Source organism: Python bivittatus, unplaced genomic scaffold, assembly GCF_059951505.1.
Source record: "Python bivittatus isolate LINGU-HERP-01145 unplaced genomic scaffold, Pbiv_v1 ctg000090_np1212, whole genome shotgun sequence".
Taxonomy (NCBI): Eukaryota; Metazoa; Chordata; class Lepidosauria; order Squamata; family Pythonidae; genus Python; species Python bivittatus.
Genome location: NW_028277046.1, coordinates 3,838,504 through 3,859,347, shown reverse-complemented (window position 1 = coordinate 3,859,347; position 20,844 = coordinate 3,838,504). Strand labels below are relative to the sequence as shown.

The following is a 20,844-nucleotide window of genomic DNA, read 5'->3' as shown; positions in this document are numbered from 1 at the left end:
GCCAGCAGCGTTAGCCCCGTCTCTTCCCTCTAATCATGTCACTTTTCCTTGGTGGCAGAAGATTAAAGAAGAGGCTTCTTCTCCTCTCAAGAGCTCCAAGCGCCAGCGCGAAAAGGCAGCGTCCGACAGCGAGGAACCCGACCACATCAATGCCAAAAAAACCAAAACGCAGGTGAGTCCCTTGGGGAGCAAGCTGTTGGCTCAGGGCGGGGGGGGTCCGATGGGAGCCCTCTTGAAGCCAGGGTTAGGATTTCAGATCCAGCCCGCGGCGGTCTCCAGCACAAACAGGCCGTGGTGCTGGCTCTCCGGGGGGCTTGATGAGGTGGCTAGATGGAAGCCATGAGGTCCTCGGAGACCCGCCTGGTCGGTCATGGCTCCCCTCCGTCTCCGTGGGCTTAACCAGGAGGGCGCTCTGGGGGATCCGGTCCTCAGGCTGCCCCAGCTTGACCGCTCCCTCCTTCCGCCGCAGGAGATCAGCCGGCCCAACTCCCCCTCGGAGGGCGAAGGGGAGAGTTCTGACAGCCGCAGCGTGAACGACGAGGGCAGCAGCGACCCCAAGGACATTGACCAGGACAACCGGAGCACCTCGCCCAGCATCTCCAGCCCCCAGGACAATGAGAGCGACTCGGATTCCTCCGCCCAGCAGCAGTCCCTGCAGGCCCCGAACGGCCCGGCCCAGCCCTCGGGCCCCCTCCCAGCCCAGCTGCCCCCGCTGCCGGCCAGCTCCAGTGCCCCCTCTTCCACGGCCCCCCACGTGCCCCCCTCAGGAGCGCAGCCCCCCAGCCAGCCTCTGGCTCCAGGCCTCCCTCATTCGCACATCCAGCAAGCCCCTTCTTTGCACCCGCCGAGGCTCCCCTCTCCTCACCCCCCTCTGCAGCCGCTCGCCGGCCCCCCCGGCCAGCCCCAGGGCCCGGCCCTCCCCCAGCCGCACCCCCAGGCCCCCCTCCATGGCCAGTTGCAGGCCCTCCCGCATGGCCTCCCCGCGCAGCCCCTCCTGCCCCACCCGGCCCCCGCGCAGCCCTTCCCCCTCCCGCCGCAGGCCTCCTCGGCCTCTTCTCAGTCTCAGGGTCCCCTGCAGCCTCCGGCCACCTCCCATGCCCACGCAGCCCTGCAGGTCTCGTCTGCCCAGCCGGCCCTCCAGGTGCCCTCCTCGTCCCCCATGTCTTCCCAGTGCCCCCGGGAGCAGCCCCTGCCCCCCGCCCCCATGGCGATGCCCCACATCAAGCCCCCGCCCACCACGCCCATCCCCCCACTCCCCACGCCGCCATCCCACAAGCACCTCTCGGGCCCTTCGCCTTTCTCCATGAACTCCAATCTGCCCCCGCCGCCCGCGCTGAAGCCGCTCAGCTCTCTCTCCACCCACCATCCGCCCTCGGCGCACCCCCCTCCTCTGCAGCTGATGCCCCAGAGTCAGCCGCTGCAGCCGTCCCCGGCCCAGCCGCCCGTCCTCACCCAGAGCCACCCGGCCCCTCCCCAGCCCTCCTTCGCCCAGCACCCGTTTGTTCCTGGGGGGCCGCCCCCCGTGACGCCTCCCTCCTGCCCATCAACTTCCACGCCACCATCAGTGCCAAGTGCCCCGACCCAGGGGGCTGTGCCCACCTCAGCAGCCTGTGGCGGAAATGTCCCCGTGGTGACGGCCTGCACGATCCCGTCCATCCAGATCAAGGAGGAGGCACCCGATGAGGCCGAGGAGCCCGAGAGCCCACCTCCCCCCACCCGGAGCCCCTCGCCAGAACCCACCGTGGTGGATACCCCGAGCCATGCCAGTCAGTCAGCCAGGTGAGGAGGCGGAGCTCGCCCTTGTTGGGAGACGTGGAAACGCCCTTCCGGATCAGCCAGGGTCAGCTCATGACACCTGCTCCATCTGCATAGCTGGAACACAGATGTTTTGGACAGGCTGGGGGGACCTAGATGCCCAGCCACTTGTGGGGTATTCAGGAAACCATAGTTAAAACGTGGCTTAGTGCATCACACCATAAAATGTCAGGCCCTTAATGATCGAGACAGTCTGAATAATGCAGAGAAAAATCAGTAAAGAAATAAGGTTCTGACCGTTCTTCCAACTGATGTTCTGGTGGAGGGGGGTAGATCAAAGATCCCATCATAGGGTAGACCAAAGATCCCATCCCTACAATAATGGGTATTGTAGTTCCAAACATCTAAGAAGTACTCTAGCGCTGCGTAGTACCCTTGTGATTTGTATGTGTGTACATCTGAGTCTAGAACAAGGAAAGCAATAAAATATAGACAGGTATCAATCACGTAACAATATCATAATCAATTTCAGCACCCCAGCTCTCCCATAATAGGGGAAAAGTTAGCACAAGGCATCTGTGGTTCAAAGGATTGTTCCTCCAAAACTTTATTTCCAAATTAGGAAGACAAGGCTAATATCTTGTCTTTTCCCACACTTCGGGTTTTCCCGGTTTCTGCACGTTTTAGTTCTGTGAAAATCTCCCTTAATTTTCAGGCTCCCCCTGCTTTTTCCGTCCTGATTGCTTGAGTTCCTCATCTCCACCCCCCCCCCCCAACCTGCAGGTTTTACAAGCACCTGGACCGTGGCTACAACTCGTGCGCGAGGACGGATCTGTACTTCATGCCCCTGGCAGGCTCCAAGCTGGCGAAGAAGCGGGAAGAGGCGATTGAGAAGGCAAAGCGCGAAGCTGAGCAGAAAGCGAGAGAAGAGAGGGAACGGGAAAAAGAGAAGGAGAAGGAGAGGGAACGAGAACGGGAGCGCGAGAGAGAGGCCGAAAGGGCGGCGGTAGGTTTCTCCGTCTGCGAAGGTGGGGTGGTGGGACGGGGGCTGAATCCAGTGAGAAGATCTCCTGCCTGAAAATGGGGAGCAGGAAAGGAACTCTCAGGAAGGCATTTGTCTAGAAAAATAACTCCTAAGGATTTCTTGGGGTAAAAATAACTCCACCCCACCAGTTTATAGGAGCCCATCCTGCCCAAGAGCTGACCATGCAAGGTCATACGTGGGTTGATCTGAACCCAGTCATTGTGATCTGGAAGTCATCCTTTAGGGGAGATGATAGATGATGGATGGATGGATGGATGACGCACACGTGTACATACATACACATATACACCCACGGGCGCAACCAGCTGACTTAGCGACTCGGCCATGGCTTAATGTGAGATAGAAATTGGGAAGAGATTGGTTGCTCCAGCAGGGGCTCCCAAGGACGCAGGTCACGAGTGAGGCCGTGTGCCTTGAGACCTCCAGTGCCTGCCTTCCTAGGGGAGATGAGCTTTCCTCTGGATCCCCCCACTGTTGCCTTGGCCAACACGCTCCGGGATGTTGCATGACCCCAACAGGGACGGAGAATGAAGGCCGGCTCAGGGGTGTCCTCCACGAGCAGTGTGTGGGCTTTCCTGACTCCAGACGAGGCGCTGTTTAAGTGTCCACTTGGCTCTGAAGCCCTGCGTGTAGTCAGTTCCTCCCACGGCAGGAGAATTGGGGGAGTAGAAGACACCCGGGCTGTTTTGCTGGACTAAACGCCTCCCTTTCCTCCTCTCTCTGGAATAGCAGAAAGCGTCCAGTTCCTCCCACGACGGGCGTCTCGGAGACTCTCAGCTGAGCGGGCCGGCGCACATGAGGCCATCCTTCGAACCGCCCCCCACCACCATCGCGGCCGTCCCCCCATACATCGGGCCGGACACCCCAGCCCTACGGACGCTCAGCGAGTACGCGCGTCCTCATGTCATGTCCCCCACCAACCGGAACCACCCCTTCTTCGTCCCCCTCAATCCCACCGACCCGCTTTTGGCCTACCACATGCCGGGCCTCTACAACGTGGACCCCACCATCCGGGAGCGAGAGCTGCGGGAGCGGGAGATCCGGGAGCGGGAGATCCGGGAGCGGGAACTGCGGGAGAGGATGAAGCCGGGTTTCGAGGTGAAGCCTCCCGAACTCGACGCCCTTCACCCGGCCACCAACCCCATGGAGCACTTTGCCCGTCACGGTGCCCTCACCATTCCCCCGACAGCAGGCCCGCACCCCTTTGCTTCCTTCCACCCCGGGCTCAACCCCCTGGAGAGGGAGAGACTCGCTTTGGCGGGCCCTCAGTTACGGCCCGAAATGAGCTACCCGGACAGACTGGCTGCTGAGAGGATACATGCCGAGCGAATGGCGTCTCTCACCAATGACCCCTTGGCCAGGCTCCAGATGTTCAACGTGACACCCCATCACCACCAACATTCCCACATACACTCACATCTGCACCTCCACCAGCAGGACCCGCTCCATCAAGGTGAGACCCGATGACCTGCACCGCCCCTTGGCTGAGTTCGAAGACGATCCCAGGGCAAGGGCGCTTTCTCGGTGTGTAGAGCACCCTCTCCCTGGCAGGAGAGCTGTAGCACATCAGGATGAGCAGGGTTCGAACGTAGCCGTAGAGTCGGTACTTAAGGGAATCCCTTTCAGAGTTTGGTTAAAAATGCTGGTTCCTGCTACCCTCCCCAGGAGACGTTCTCCTACCTACCTGGAACGTCTTCCTTCCCATCTAAATTCAGCTTCAGTGAGGGCCGGTAGGATCCAGTAGACACCCTGGGCCGCTGTAAGGCGTGGGATTTATCAGGGCTGTAGGCTAAACCAAGAGCTCATTCCCGTTTTTTGCCAAAAACACTCCACAGACAGACCTGTGGCTTCCTTCAGCGCTGAGCTCAATGCAGAGAGACTTTATTTTACCCACTTTGGGAAGCAAACGAGAAAAATACTAACCCAGGAATGCTGGGCGCAGGAATGAAGAAGGGAACAGAAAGCCCTTTTCGCATTTAAAGGCCTTCAGACACGTGTGGGGAATAATAGGGCACTTCAGAAGTGCCCTACGGCAGACATGGGAAACCTCGTGGTCCCAAACGGGAGGGAACGTGCGGAAACTTGCAGTTTCTGAGAGCGAGATCCTGCGGCTCCTGGTCTTTGCAGTGCGGGGAGGTCCTGATTTCCCCAGTGTCCTTTGGCCTGTGAGTTTTGGGTGTAGGTTTTGCTTGGTGCTTTTCAAGGCTGCGCACGGCTTGCCTTTCCACACTGGCATCCTCTGAGCAAATCTCTCCGCACCAGGAGGGAGGCGGTGGTTCAGCCCAGGGGCCGGAAATGAGGTCGAAAGAGAACCAGGGTTCTTCAGTCCCATCCTGTTCCTGCAGATGTTCCCCTCAAGAGTAGGGGCACTGCATAACCGCAAGAGGTGCACAGAGCTCCTAAGGAGGTGCACGCGCATGGAGGTGACTTCTCAGTCCAAGGTCTGGTTTGGCAGGCACTGGGGGAGCCCCTCTGGCCGGGGAAGGATGGTGGTTGACGGAGTCCATGGTGGTGCAACTCTTGCGGGAATAGTCAGCCCAAGGTTTTCAGAGAAAGGCCAGTATTTCCAACCTGTTGGCCAGGCTAGATGAGAGCTGCGCTCCCAGCATCAGCCAACTTGGGGAGGCTGCTCCGGTCTGAGGGCTTGCCTTGAAAAATGGTACAGCGCCTCGGCCAGAGTGATAGGGTCGAACGCTTCTGGACTGCTCCTTGCCATGATGCGGCATGCGCCGTTCCCAGAAGACGAGGGAGGGGGGTTGGATTAACGCAGAACCCAGAGGCTTGAACCCCGGGCGGGCGGGATTGGGGAAACTTTAGAACTGGGATTCAGCAGCAGCCGAGGATGCAGCTGTGCCCGGGGAAAGAGTCTACGCAGGCAGTGTTGCTTCGACGTGCGGACGCTTGGGCTTCAGGGTTCTCCCTAAGGCGGCAGCAGCTTTATCGCTGCACGACGTTCTCCTTTAACGTTCTGGAGAAAAGGCCTGCCTACAGATCCTCTGCCAGAAGAGGCGGTTTCTTGCGTCACCCCCCCCAGTCCAATTTTTTCCTCTGGTTAGAAAATGGCCCTCAAGCCCTGCTTAGCTCGGTGCTCGTCAGGCACAGCCTCGGAATCTGTGTGCCGTTGGCCCCTGCGGCGTGCAGAGTGACATACTTGAGGGAAAAAGTGCCCCTGAGCATAGAAAAAAGGCCGCTCTCGTGCCTCATCCAGGGCCAGTCCGCCTGGCTCTCGCGAGTGGTTCCTCCTGCGTCGTGCATTAAGTTTGCTAAAGCTTTGAGACGTGGGACGGAGCTGCTGTGAAGAAGAGGAAGAAGAGTGACTGCAAGTGCTCTGTCAAAATTCTTTTCTGGGGGGACGTTCCTTGTTCCTCTTTCCTTGTTGCAACCACTGGCAAGCCGCTGCGGCTTCAGGCGCGCCGGGCAGAGGAGGAGGGGTTCCTGATGGATGCCGGTGATGCTCGGCCTTGCCCAGCGAATAAGGATGATTTGGATTTCTGAATGAAATCAGGGTTTTAAGCAGGTGGTCATTTCTTTCTCCTGCCCCCTCCCGCCCTCCTGGCCTCTTCTCCTTTGCAGGCTCAGCAGGACCCGTTCACCCCCTCGTGGATCCCCTGGCCGCCGGACCGCATTTGGCACGTTTCCCCTACCCTCCCGGCACTATCCCAAACCCGCTGCTAGGACAGCCGTCCCACGAGCATGAAATGCTGCGGCATCCGGTCTTCGGTGAGTGGGGACCGCTGGCATCGCGGGAAGCTGGGCTTCGCTCACCCGCAGGAAGGCAGCAGGCTGGGTTCGCCGTGGTCTGCGTGCTGCAGCCGCTGGGTTCCCTATCGGACCAACCACGTTACGGGCTGGGGCGGTGGGTGGACGTGGCTGAAGCCCCGTCTAGGTGAGAGTTGGGTTTGCAGCAAGGCCAGCCCGGTGCCTCTGGCACGCGCACTAGTGGGGCACAGAGGTCCCAGGGGGTGATCCGAAGGAACCGCTTACATTCCCCAATAGAAACGCTGCCAGGTTTTGCTTGCTGATGGACCCTGACAGACAGGGACCACATCTTGTGGGTCCAGTATACCCCTCGCCGTTTCCAGCCGTCTCTTGAACACCAGTGTTTTATGTTACGCGGGGAATCGAGAGTCGGGTGATCCGGAGGGAAAGCCGTTCGCGATAAGGCTGGCTGTCCCCTCGCTCCGTGCCCCCCGTAGCTTTCAGCGTCAAGTTGGGGACCCGTTTCCTGCTTGCCACCGGAGAGCAAGACGCCTGTCCCTGTTTCTCCCAGGTGCCCCCTACCCGCGTGACCTCCCTGGCGCCATTCCTCCTCCCATGTCAGCGGCCCATCAGTTGCAGGCCATGCACGCCCAGTCGGCGGAGCTTCAGCGACTCGCGATGGAGCAGCAGTGGCTTCACGGGCACCCCCACATCCACGGGGGGCACCTTCCCAGCCAAGAAGACTATTACAGGTAAGGGGACGCTTCCTGGCAGCCACGTCCTCCCGCAGTCCGCTGGCTGCCTAAGAAACAGGCGTTCCGTTCGCCCGCTTGGCTCCTACTTTCCGCCTTTTCTTTTCCAGCCGCCTGAAGAAAGAGGGCGACAAGCAGTTGTAATATCTTATTTATTTGTACCGCTGACTACTCAAGATCCCGGTCCTTGGGGAGAAACGGAATGTGTCTATCGCGAGAACCGCCGAAAAGCAAAAGGATTCTCCTCCGCAGAGGACGCCCTCCCTTTCGCACGGAAAACACCCCCGCCACACGCTCGCCAGAGAGCCCGACATCTCGAGACGTTAACCGGTGCATACGTTCTGTAGCATTCATTTGTAGAAAAGATTTCTCAAGAGCCGTTCAGGAGTCTCCTTGCATGACTAACCCTGTTAAGAAGCCTTTTTTGGGGATTGCGGGGGGAGGAGAGACAGTATGAAACCGCTGGCATAGAGAGAGAAATTGTTCAGATGATTTCCTCGGGCAATCTTGGGACATCGGTTTGGTATGTTTTGGGGCGTTGGTTCGATTTAATTTTAATTTTTTTTTTTTTTTCATTTTGAGTAGGTGCTAGTTTCAGGTTCACAACCTCTAATGCAAGCCACTGTGCATAAAAAGTATATTCAATTTATATATATATACTTAAAAAAAAAAAACAAGAATTGCAAGTAGGTGGCTTAACAACCTCTGAAAATCCAAGTGCTATAATAAGAATTTTAAAAGAAAATCTACTTTTATTTTAATACATTGTAGGCAAACGTCATAATTTTAAAGAGAGCTTGGCAGCATGGCTTTTTAAGTCTGTAAATAACTTTTTCGGGTTAGGGGTTAAAAAGATGATTATAATTTCCACAAATTCTTGATTTTTGCCTCTTTCCCAACCCTACTCTCATCAGCAACTTCATAAATTCATTACTTCTTACCTGGTGTTCACGAGAATATAGACTTGATTTTTTAATATAAGAGGAATATATATAAGCAACCCTTTGATTCAAGAGAAGGGAGCGCCATAGGTCAGTAATTTCAGAATGGCTGGTAGGAGCAGAAGCATTAAAGGGAGTTGCAGGGATAATGTAAAAAAAAAACAGCCAGTTTTTTGCACACACGTTGCGTGTGCATGTTCTTTTATTTAATTATTTTTGTTCCATGAACATCCTATTCACTCTCCATCCAGTAGCTGGTTGTGTTATGAAGCAGTTCTTCAGCAGGTATATCTTTGCTCTGTTCCTGCTTGAGTATACCACGTCATCACAGGTGCGTGGCGCGCGTGCACACACGCCTTTCCCTGATTTTTTTTTTTCCTCCTCCTTCAAAATCACAACCGTCTAGGAAAATTTTAAGTGGCGTTTGACTGTAAGCTCCACTCGGTTAGCGCCAGGGCGACTGGGTTCGGGTTCGCTGCGGAGGGGAGAAGAGGGTCTGAGCCAGTGCGTAAATTTGTGTTTTGAGAGAAGCTGAAGGTTTGCAGGGCTTTCAAACAGGTGATAAAAAACGCAGCCCTCTCCTTCGGCGGCTCGGCTTTGGTAAGCCGGAGGTTAGCGGACTTTTCTGTACTGGCTGCAAATGTAGTTTTAAGTAGCCTGTGGTCTTCCCGCAAGGGCCAATCGTGCAGGAAGACTTTCTCTCGCCTCCCCTCCAGCCCTGGTCCATCCTGCGGCTCCTTTGGGGAAAAGGCGAAATCAGGATCGGCGGGAGGCGAAACTCCCCTCCGGCCTGTGGCAACACTCAGGAACTCGCCCCGCTGGGTCAGAACAGCTGCCTTTTCACGCAAACGTAACGCCAGCGCCCAAACTCAGCTACCCGGCCGCTGGCGGGATCACACTGTGAATCCTGACCCTTCCCACGGTGACGTTAGGCAAGCGTTTCAACCGGGGGGGGTGGATGCAAAGTGGACTGGAGTGTGCGCAGCGTTGCCGGTTACGTATCCCTTTAGTTGCATCCATCAGAAACCTTTGCTGTCCTGTGTCCCCCCCTCCCCCGCCCTTATTTTTTGGGGAAAGCCACGGTTTCTTTTTAAAAAGAAAAAAAAAATCCACCATATCATACTTCTTTCTCAGGACCCTCTCCACGGTTCGAAATCCCCTTCTGAGCAATCAGTTTCTCATCCGTAGCCCGCCCCCCCGCGTTCCCCGTGCGGTCGGCAGATCCCCAGCGCCGGCCCGCGTCTCAGTTTCACGGGACGGATCTGGCTCGGCCCTTTTCGATTTGCCGGCGGGGCTGCTTTTTCACCGCAGTTACCGAGACCGCAAGGGCTGACCCCACCCAGCCTGGGATTGAGCCTCGACGGCCAGTTGGGTCGGCGCTGGCAACCCGGTGGGTCTGCCCACCGCCGTGGCAAGGTAGAACAGTTGCATCCAGCCTCGGGGGGGGGAAAGAACGGGACTGCGAAGCACGGAAAACGTTTTTGCAAGTCAGGTGCAGGAAAAAGTTCTTTTCCAAACTTTTATCTTAGTCTCACGCTGAGGCTAGAAAGGAGCAAAAGAACCGCGAGAAGCTCAGCCAGGATTTCTGGAGGGCAAAACACTAAAAAGCAGAATAGCCCACGGTTGGGATCAGCTTTCTTCCATCTCCTCCTGTTCGTGTGCACGAGGGAGGAAAATAATCGGATTTCAACAGGTTTCCCCTCTTCTCAAAGGAAGGTGGGGGGATCGGTGAGCGAAGACCCCCTCGGGGGAAGCGCGGAGAGCAGAAACGCGTTCTCGAGTGCAAGGTACCGACCCGCTTAACCCCCCACTGGAGTTTATTTGCAGTTTTCCGGTTAATATTCTGAATCATTCCAGGGTGGGGGGATCTTTAACGGCAGTGTTATTTCTTCCCAACTTTTTAACCATCACCTTCCTCGGTTGGAATCGCCTGGTTTTTTCGCGGTTAACTTTTTGCAGAACATTCTCGTTTTTTAAAACCAGCCCTCTTTTTTTAATTATTATTATTTTTTTCCCCTTGCTCTGATTCCCCCCCACCTCCCCGTTTTGGTGGATTTTTGGTTCTCACCAACCCGTCTCTTGTTCAGTGTTGTCATGGTTCGAGCTCTACCTTCTGACAGCTACATTTATATATATCTTGAGGCTTAGTGTATATATGAGTAGTTTGCCATGAGATAACACAGTGTAAAGCAGAATAGAAAACCCAGAAGTTGTGAATTCTGTGTTCTCTCCATTTGAGTATTTTGTAATTTTTTTGAAATATTTGTGGACATAAATAAAAACCAAGCTACATTACCTGCCCTTGCACTTTCTTTGCACGTGCGCGTGGGGGTGGGCGTGCGGAGGCGAGGAGGGCACGAGCGAAGAGCTGTCGCCATCTGCATGGGGGGGGGGTTGCACTTCCGACGCGCGCCCGTTCCCTTCACCGGGGAGAAGCAGACCCGCAGCAAGGTAAGATGACTTTCGGCGGGCGTTTCTTTTGCACCATCAAAATGCACCGTGAAAATAATATTCCCCGGGATGTTTAGAGCACCATTTGGCAACGTGGTTGGAAAGGGGGGGGTATCGTAGGCTGCCCCTCCGGCCCCCAAATCGGCTAACCGAAATCCGCATCACGGAGGCCGGCCCGTGACGAACGCCCGTGGATGTTTAAAAGGGGGGAAGGTCTCTGGTCGCAAGGAGCTTACAATCTCCAGTATTGGATTTTTTTTTTTAAAAGTGCAGTGGGAAGGCTTAAGGGCCAGTGTGGGACCTCCCCTCCCTAAATGGCAGCTAATAATAATACCCAGAGGATGATGTTTTGAGTTATCTAGACCCCCGGCTTCAGCCTGAGGGCTATGGACTACACCCCCCACAAGCCCCAGCCGCCCCAAAACCCAGAGGCTGCTCCACCCCTCCCTGCAGCTAAGCCTTCTCCAGGGCCCGCCCCTCCCTGCCCCCCTCCCCCTCTGGGCCTCAGGCCTCCCGGGCTGCAGCCAAAGGCCCCATTTCGCCCCCCCAGCCCTGAGGGCCCCTCTTTGGCCCCTCACAAGTCTGCCTTTGAAAGTTACGTGAAGTGCCCCGGGGTGTGCGATTGTCTGCCTGGGCGTGCCGTGGGTGCCCCTCCGCCCGGCCCTTCCCCCTCCAAGGGGTCCAGGCGGTACCCCTTCCTCACAGCCCTGGCCGCAGCACGGCCCAAAGGGAGCTCGCAGGGCACTAGTCCACAGAGAGGAGGCCCAGGCCTCGAGGCAGGTGGGAAGGCGCCCATGAGGCGGCTGGGCACGGGCGGTGAACCTGGTTTAGGGCTTAGCGTTAACAGGCGGCTTGCTCAGCCACCAGCGTGGGTTGAAAGAGACGGGGGAGAGGCTTTTGTGTGCGTGCGTGTGTGTGTGTGTGTGTGGTGTGTGTGTTTATTAAGTCTTGGCTCCTGGCGCCCCTGCAGTTTTCTGTTTATCACGCCTGGCACAAGCGTCACGCAAGGCCAGCCATCCCACTCCAACCGTCTGCAGCTGCCAGCCGTGGCAGAAGCCATCTGGGGGACCCCCCCCAGCAATAGTGTCTGTGTGTGCCCCATCCTTGTGAGGGCACACATGCTCCCTCCCTTTCAGACACAGGAGGGGGGGGAGGACCCGGCTTCATCCGTATACGACGATGATTCAGCCCTGCCCAAACTGGCTAATTCACAAACCCCAATTCCCAGCTAGTAAGTCACTGAAGGCAGCAGCTTTAGCTAATAGTGTACCCTTGCAAGAGGTTCAGGTTTTTCTGATGCCCCCCCGGGAAAGGGCCCCCCAATCATTTTAACCAATAAATGGCCTGGCGCTCCCCAACCCCCAGATAGGCTCCAGTGTGCACGATGAGGACCCACAACAGGGTTTCCCCTCCGTGCCACGAATCATGCCCGGCCCAGCGCCAACAAGCAATGGGGCAGGCCCATTTGGGTGGGCCCCCCAGCTGCTTTTTCGACGCACTCTCGCTAGCCTTGCTCCTATGTTAACCACCCTGGTTTGGGCCACTTCGGCCCTCGCTTTTCGTCATTGGCCCAAAGTGCCAAGCCGAGCACCGGGACAAAGGCTGGGCGCAGAGTGCCGTGGAGCATGCAGGCAAGGTGTGCAGCGTGCAAAGCCTCCCAAAAGCACAGTGGTGCCTGAGGTTTGTGCTTTGCACCTCCACCCAGTGGGAGCAAAGTGCGACCAGCCTGCCTCGAACAGCTCACGGGTTGCTTCTCGAGGCCCCGATTCCACGGTCGGAAGCCTGTGTTGAATTGCACGCCTGGCCGTTTATTCAGATTATAAGTCCCGGGCACCGATGAGCAGATCTAATTGCAGCTTCTCTTTCTCCCCCCTCCTGCTCCTTTTCTGTCTACTCCACAGCTGGAAACGACAGCCAGGCTCGAATCTCTCTCTCTCTCTGCGGCTGCAAAATGTCCTTCATCTAAATGTAAATGCGGCCTCCTTTCCGCCGGCTGGCCCTTGCTCCCCACTCCCCCCCCCCCGGGGGAAGATAGAAGGTAATCAATTTCTATTCATCTCAACCCCAGGCTTTGTCTTAATTCCGATTCACGGAGGGCAGATGTTTCACTGGTCCTGGGTGGGAGGGGGCGGCAGGCCGCCATCCCGGGGAGGAAAACGGCATAAAGAAGGCCGGGTTTAAACACAAAAGATTTGGGAAGATTTCCGAATTGTAGAGCAGCTCTACGGTGGAACAGTCACCTAAGGCAGGGTTCCTCAACCTTGGAGACGTGAAGATGGGTGGACTACAACTCCCAGAATTCCCCAGCCAGCATAGCTGGCTGGGGAATTCTGGGAGTTGAAGTCCACCCATCTTCACATCGCCAAAGTTGAGGAACCCTGACCTAAGGTGCATTCACGTAAAGGCAGGACAGCCTTTTGTTGGGGACCCCTCAATACAGGGTCCTGCTCGGCGCCATGCCTGAAGAGCCCAGCCATTCCCCCCTCCCCACCATACTCACATTTCCCACAATGCCCTCAAACTAGAAGAGTTCGCCCCAAACTTGAAGCTCTCCCTGATCAGCAAGACGGGAATCCGTTGCATTTTATTTTATTTTTTTGGAGCCCCGCTTCTGTGACTGAACGCCAGTTTGGGGTGTTTTTTAAATGCTGCGCCGAGTTCGGAAGCCTGGAGCCACAATCTTTAATCCAGATTTCATTTGCTCCTCTCTCCCGGGTTTAACCCCAAAGCCGGCCGCATACTTGAATCTGACCAGCATTGGCTGGAAAACAAGCTGCGATTCCCATAAACCGAAGGGAGAAAGTTGAGCCTTAAACACTCTTTTGACCGTTTTCTCCATCAAGCTGGAATTAAAATGGAAATTGCACACAAAACCTTGACCGTTTTATTTATTCGCCCGCTGTTGAGCCACTCGCAATACAGTAAAAGGTTTTTCTTGACACGTTGATATTTAGAAATTCCAAAACGTCTCTGGAGCCCTGACTTACCAGCTTCTGGCAAAGAACATTGTTGTGTAAAGCTAAAAGTAACTTCTTTTTAAGAGAAGCAAAAGGAAGGAATTACTTTGGTGTAACACAGGCAATAGATATGCATTAATGTCACCCTTACCCCATCTCCCATCCCTGGGCTCAGAATAGACTTGCCTTTGGAAGCCCCCTGCTATTTTAACACATCATCATCATCATCATCATCATCATCATCATCATCATCATCACATAGTCTACCTGATAGTTCTGGCTGGATTGAGTGCTTTGGACCATTGGATCTTCCCAAAAATCTAGCACAGCTTAAAGACGCCGTCATAAGAATCAGTTCCTCATGAGACGGGCCGTGTCCAAATTTGAAATATAAATGAATAAATAATATGCACGCTGTTCCAAACAGCGTGACTTTTTGGGAACAGACGAGTTCTACAAGGGCAGGCTGGGCAGATAAATATTTTTAACAATATAAGTAGCTTCTCTTCCCGTCCTTTGGCTTTTTTTAGAGGCCCCTTCCTCACTCTGTCGTGAGCCACACTCAAAACTAAGATTTCTAGGGTTGCCACTTGAATTATTTCCAATTATTTAGCAGCCCAGCGCTAATCGTTCCCTTGTTTCTCTGCATATCTCACGGCTTTACTTCCAAGCTCTCCTTGGATGCAAGGGCAAGCCATGGAAGCCTTAGCACGGTGCTTTTCAAACTTGGCCACTTTAAGATATGTGGACTTCAACTCCCAGCATTCCCCAGCCAGCTGATCCTCTCACCCAGCAGGCTGGGGAATTCTGGGAGTTGAAGTCCACATATCTTAAAGTGGCCAAGTTTGGGGAAAAAACTGCTTTAGCAACTTCCTGCATTTGAACACCAGAGGGAGCTGGCGCTCCAGTTTTGTTTGCTGGTTAATTTGGAAATCCTTCGCATTTGCTGCTCAAAAGAGCATCAGGCCTCCCTGAAGCCATCAATGAGTCACCTGGGGGTCTGGAGTAATAGGACTGCCTCTCTTGCTCCCACACAAATACGGGGTGAGGAATTTCCAACTTTTCTGTCTGCGATGAAGGATGAAGCCGGTGGCAGCGTTCGCGCAACATGCTTAGCTAGTTAAAAGGCATCGTGGCTGCCTTCCTCCCTGCCAAGGTGAGTCCATTTCAACTTTGGGTAAGCTGAGGCGTGGGCATTCAGTGGCTTCGTGCATTGTGAGAACCCAGCCTGCTGGGCGAGGTGATCAGCTTGCTGCATTTCGCACACCCAGAAAAAGGGTTTAGTTCACTCATCTGACTACGTATTGTACAGCTGGCCACTGACCCTCCAAACAACATTTTTGCACGGACTCTAATCATTATTTGTGATTCCCACGGGGCAGGAGGCACGTGCTGAGGGTCTCCCGCAAGTCGCACCGGCCCGCAAAGCCTTGAACGCAACAGTTCAATTTATTTATATCATTTTATATATTTATTTATATATTTATTATTATATTTATATTTATATCAGTTTATCATGTTAGGAAATAAGGGGAAGTAATGTATCTTGCCATCAGAAGAGAAGAGAGGCATGCATTATTATTCAGCCTAGTATCTAAAAGTGCCTTAATGGGTGGGTGCTTTGCAACAACCCCCATTAAGAGATTTGCTAGCACCAGCTAGCAAATTTGCAGCAGCCTTCAAGGAGTGCCTTCTCTCATTCGGACAGCAGGGGGCGGTCGAGCCACACTCAAAACTAAGATTTCTAGGGTTGCCACTTGAATTATTTCCAACGTATTTCCCCGTTTTCTCCTTTTGGAAGAACGACCCTTTTTGGTGGCAAAGACCAGCCTCCCTTCAGAGCAATACACAAGCTCTCTCCATCCCGAGCGGTTCCAGATGCGCTGGACTGCACACCCCATCATCCTCAGCCATCGTTCACGTAGACTCTGCCTTGGCTCATCCAGAACAGCTTTCCTGGCCTTGTCAGCTCCCCACAGATGGTGTTCAGAGTCTGGGCAACAGACGGACGCTCCCTAGTTTTTAGAGCCGCGCAAGACGGCGGTTGCATCGCGTCGCGGGGGGCGCCGTGTACATTTTGTGCAAAGAGATGCTCTTTTCCTAATCCGGCCTTTCTGGATTTCCATGAGTCTCCCAGTCCTGTAAAATAAAGTCTTGCGATACAGGCAGAAGGAAAAGGTCTTCTCCGGCATTGCACAACGGTTCTCCATACGCGTCCCTATTCCTTTGCAGAACGGTGCTTTTAAATCAGGCACAGGAGCAATAGCGGTGACCGTGCTATAGGATCGACCAGTTTGGGGACGTACAGGAGGGCTGAGTTAGAATTGCAGAATCTTGGAAAAGTCCCTCGAGGCCATCCGGACTGACCCGTTGTTCAGGGCAGGAATCCGAAATAAATCATCTTAGGCTGTTAAATGTCTGCTTGGGCATTCAGTGTTGCATCTCACTGGGCAGGTAAGCTCCTCCATACCATGAGGAACTTTTTTGCAGCCTTTAATTTGAACCTGCCCTCTTGTTCCTGACATCCATCATGCTGCACTCAAGGCAGGACAAGATCTGACACCCTTCCGGGGATCTAAACTTTTCGCCACATGCTAAGCTTTAGTTTTAACCTCGGTTAGGTCTCTGGGTCCAGGCTCTTTGGTGAGTTTTGGGTCTGGCGTAGCACGCCTAACCCTAACCCAGAAAATGGGTTAATTCCATGACCAGGTTAAGCGTATTGTCTGAACATCATCATCATAAGGCCAGAGGTGCAGAACTCCTCCCTGAACCTTTATTAGCCCGTCTCTTGCCTTCTGAAATTGCCTCAGGTCCTCTTTCAATCCTGTCCCCTGTAGGTGGATCCACAGGGACTAGAAACTTGGATGAAACATTCTGAATTTGTGCTTGTATGGGATCCTATTAAGCTCCTTTGCTCCTGCAATTACCTAGGGACAATGTTCTCCAAACAGGAGCTTGTCTCTCTGCATAATAGGTGTGGGTGTTCCCTGCCCCAGGCACCCTCTATCACCCAACCCATCTGGCTGAAAAACCGCAGCTCCCTCCCATTTGCTTCTGACGTGGACTCGCAGATTTGAAGCGGCTCTTCGGGTTTGGGGCTCCGAGCCCGGCGGTGTTTGCTTGACTGTTTCCAGGCACAGCTGGCAAGCAAGAGGCAAGGGAACAGCCAAGCTGAGCGAGACGGGGAAATTCCAAGCAGGAATTCTGGCTCGTCTGCAAAACGTTTCCCAGGGTTCGCGGCATCGCTGCTCCGGCCCTCCAATCCATCCTAGCTGTCAACAGGAACTGGATTTCACAGTTGCAAGTATGTAAACGCAATTGTGCGTCTGGCCCTCGCCGCCCCTCTCTGCCAAGGGAGGCTGTGCCAGGAGGCGAGCAAACTGCAGTCCATTTGTGACACAAAAGGCCCTGGAAATGTCCTCACCGCGCATAACCCGGCCAGCCTCGCTTCCCTCGCCAAGCAGATCCTCCAGCAAGGGTGGAGACCAGATTCCCTGCGCGCCCTAAACGTCCTGTGCCAAGAATAGCACGGCCCGCCCTGAGAAAAGAGAGATTCTGCAACCAGCATCCGCAGTTTAGGCACCTATTCGCTTTAGTTCTTGCAAACCATCAAGGGGCTTGCTTGCTTCGCAGAGTCTTCTCTCCACCGTTTTGCATTAGGTTTCTGGGACGGCTTAGGGCAGCGAGAGTTTTTAACTGTTTAAAAACTTCTGGTTTCTAAAATGGCCCTTGACAGGGACGAAATGGATGCTTCCGACGGAGATTTTAGAGATCCCCTATCAGAGGTAGTTGGCTTATCAACTAAGGCATCATCGGGGTTGGTTCCACAGGCTCAGTCGTAAACCATGGCTTACAAGCTGCAGGGGATGGTTTAGGGGATATACGAAGGAAAAGCCCAACAAATCAGATTATCATAGATAATACCAGGTCTCTCTGCAGCACAATTCTGTTGTTAAAAAAGAGCCTTTGCACCAGAAAGGGCAGCTGAGTTTTTTTACTTGGCCAAAAGCCCAATGACAAACTTTTTCAGCCCGTTTTTAAGGGTTTAGCATTCTGCATTGGTGGGGTTGGACATTTTCTGTAGGTTGTTTGCTGCAGCCTGAAATCTTGATCCTCTCTGCCGAATCCTGCTGCAGCGGCCACTCTCGACCGCGTTCCTGCCCACCCAGCCCCAGAAGCTGCACGCTGGACCGGGGAGAAATATCGCCATTAACACAGTGACCCCTCCGAAGTTGGGTAACCGGGAGAACAAGCAGTTTTAACTTTGATTCATGAGTGCTGTCCATCGCTGTAAGGCGAAGCTGTAGGCTGAATTCTGCTCTTTCCAAGCTGAGGAACTCGACACCCGGTCATGTTTCATTTGCAAAGGTGCCGTTAAAAACAGACCTTGCCTCTTGGCTGGCTGTCCGCAGTTCATTGGGTGGGCCGGTGATATACTGTATGGCAAAACTGCTGGCGGGGCCGGGGGACTCAGCAAAATTCTTTAAATGCACTTGGCATCACAGGGAGCTGGGAACCCACGACCCAACCCAGCCTGTTTTCCTTCCATACATTCACTTGGATTCTGCTCAGAGCTGCTTGCAAGTAAATATTAGACGTCTACGCACTGGGGTTCAGTTCTGGAACTACATTGCGCACACTCATGGATGTGGAGAACAGGATGGACCGTCACGGGTGGGACGTCAGGGCTGCAATTTTTGCAAAGGGTGGGATAAGCGAGCCCAAGTTCCATCTAGCAAAAGGGTGGTTGCATTCTCACCTCCGAATATACCACGAATGCACCTTTGTACTTGAGCGGAAATGGAGGATCACCGTTCTATTTATTTGTTTTTATTTATTTATTGTATTTATACGGCCACCCATCTCATGCAAGGTGAGTCTGGGCGGCGTACAACAATTAAAGAAACAAATGCATAAAAAACGACCTATAAAACACACCTTTTCCCAAGGACCCCGAGGAAAAAACACGAGTCAGCGCAAAGGGGGATAATTTTCTGGGTCTCGGATATACGTGAGGGGTGGGATCCCCAGACTGGGATGCACAAGATTTACCGCAAACTCTGCAAAAAAGTTTTGCCCCGAGCCGAGTTAGGTTAGCAGAGTCCTTGGCCTTCGCCTAAATTGGCCCTATTACGCCGATCTCGCTTTTCAGCAGTAAGACACTCTAGGTGCTTGGCATATCGCATGGGGTAATTGCCAAACCTTGGCATATAGGTCGGTTTCGTGCCTGGGTATGTGTTGAAAGTTTTATTTATGGCCTTGCCAGGTGCTTCAGGCAGGAGGAAAACCCAGCAAATTAAAATCCTACATTTCCCACCTTCTTTTCGGGCGTGAATTGCCACCCAGAACTAGAAACTGTATTTCAAGGGGGAAGAAATTAATGCGTTTCTCAACCTGGGCAACTTTAAGATGGGTGGACTTCAACTCCCAGAATTCCCCAGCCAGCCTTGCTGGCTGGGGAATTCTGGGAGTTGAAGTCCACCCATCTTAAAGTTGCCCAGGTTGAGAAACACTGCTTTAATGTTTGTGATGACGCCACTTCCTAACCTTTCAGCTTCCTCGTGCTCTTTTGGAGAAGCTGTTGGAGAGGCTGTGCCTCGGCCTGTTGTGTGAATCAGCCGTCAGGGTTGCCAAACCTTAGCTTACAGCTTTGCACCGTAGGCGATCCTAGCCAATCGTTGTTTATTCAGTAGACATCGACCGCCGTAACACGTCCCGAAGCCGAGCCCGCCGCGCCGCCCTCTGAAACCAGCAAACACACCCTTTTCGCCTTCCGATCATTAAAACCTCGGAGGAACTTCCCCGAAATCTCTCTTGTTTTTCCGCCCCCAAGTTATTTTAATTGCCATTTCAAAAAGAAGGGGAGGAAACCCACCGCAAATCACGGGAGGCAGAGAGAGAGAGCGAGAAATAAAATAAAATAAAATAAAACCAAGTGCACTCATTTATTTCCATGGAAACAGCAGGGAGGCCAAAAGAGAATGGGAACCCACTTTGCAGTTTAAAACCTCCCATAAAATCATTTGTAAACGTTCGGTCAGCAATTAAGCCATTTTTCTTCGCCCTGCTTAGACATTGCCTGTCTCCTCTTGATATATTTATTTAGTGCCACAATTTTTTTCTCTCTCTCTTTTCCTCTGCCGCTAGCAGACAGGGAGCTTTCGAAACCACCGGGAGAGGCGCCTTCTCCCGGCCTCCTGTCTGGCCTTTCGAAGGACCAGGGATGTTGGATTTATCCTGTATCCTGAGCCAAGCACCCTTTGACTGTTTAGGGATCAAATCCTAAGATTTAGCCTTGGGGTGCAAACGTGGGCCATTTGGACGCGCCGTGCATTGGCAGGGGTGCCACCCTTCCCGAATTTCCTTCGTCCGAGATATAAACGCATGGCACGTGTAAATTCTCCTGGGCAAAGCAACCAGCCGGCATCTCTGTTGTGAACTGCTGTTCTTTCTCTCCTAAAGCAGGAGGAGGGTCTGCTTTTCAGAAGAGGATGCCCGCCGCTTCTCTGTGTGAATGTACTACTTCAGTCTTGGCCCTCTCAGTGAGGAAGTGCTCCCACGCTAGGATTTATTTAACAAGGCGTGGGGTTTTTATTCAGGAAGTTGACCCTCTGGTTGCGATTTAGAGGAGCCACAATTCAGAGCGCTCAGAAGCACCGTTGGTCCTTTTCCATTTTCCCCCCAACTTTTTCCTTTTCTAATCAAGCACCCTGTTCCTTTGCTCGGTTTCAGTCCAACCGGATGGGTCCGATTTGCCCGTTTAGAGTTTTTCAAGCGTTAGGACGGGGTGAGGTCGCATCTGGAGTTTCGACCGTCACAAAGATGTCTGAGCAAGCTTTTGGAGAAGAGTTTGGAGAAGGAGGTACCCCTGTGTAAAAAGAAAAAAAACCCTCAGAATGACCAACGGCCATTCGAGCAAGGCTGCTAAAAAGTACACGTAGAGATCTCTAATTTTTAGAGGCTGGCTTGCTCGTTTGTTCCATTTATATAGCCACCCATCTCACTTACGTGACTCTGGGCGGCTGTTAGCCCTTCATGGCAACCCAAACAAGAAGCCCAACCAGGAGTACTAACTCTATCTTTATCGTAAGGTCACCTGAGCAGAATCTTGCAAGACTGGAAGCATTTCTCCCCTCCTTTCCTTTTCAGGATGCAGGATAAATTCAACATCCCTGGTCCTCCAGAAAACTAGGGAGGGTCCCTTCTGAAGCACGTCCCGGGCCCTCCCTCCTCCTGTGGGCTGA

At 53.7% G+C, this 20,844-nt stretch overlaps 1 protein-coding gene across 7 annotated transcripts in view; it reads left to right on the top strand.

The window, feature by feature from the left end:
- Positions 1-10,487, top strand: part of RERE (arginine-glutamic acid dipeptide repeats) — a 208,151-nt gene extending 197,664 nt beyond the window's left edge. For 4 of the 7 annotated variants that reach the window (XM_088136769.1, XM_088136771.1, XM_088136768.1 and 1 more), the window contains 7 exons: positions 59-172; positions 470-1,779; positions 2,539-2,761; positions 3,530-4,253; positions 6,374-6,520; positions 7,071-7,251; positions 7,362-10,487. In XM_088136769.1, the coding sequence (XP_087992895.1) occupies positions 59-172; positions 470-1,779; positions 2,539-2,761; positions 3,530-4,253; positions 6,374-6,520; positions 7,071-7,251; positions 7,362-7,395 (2,733 nt within the window). In that variant the 3' untranslated portion in view covers positions 7,396-10,487. The remainder of the gene's footprint in view (positions 1-58; positions 173-469; positions 1,780-2,538; positions 2,762-3,529; positions 4,254-6,373; positions 6,521-7,070; positions 7,252-7,361) is intronic. The other 3 variants (XM_088136773.1, XM_088136770.1, XM_088136772.1) reach the window with 2 other exon arrangements.
- The last annotated feature ends 10,357 nt before the right edge of the window (positions 10,488-20,844 follow it).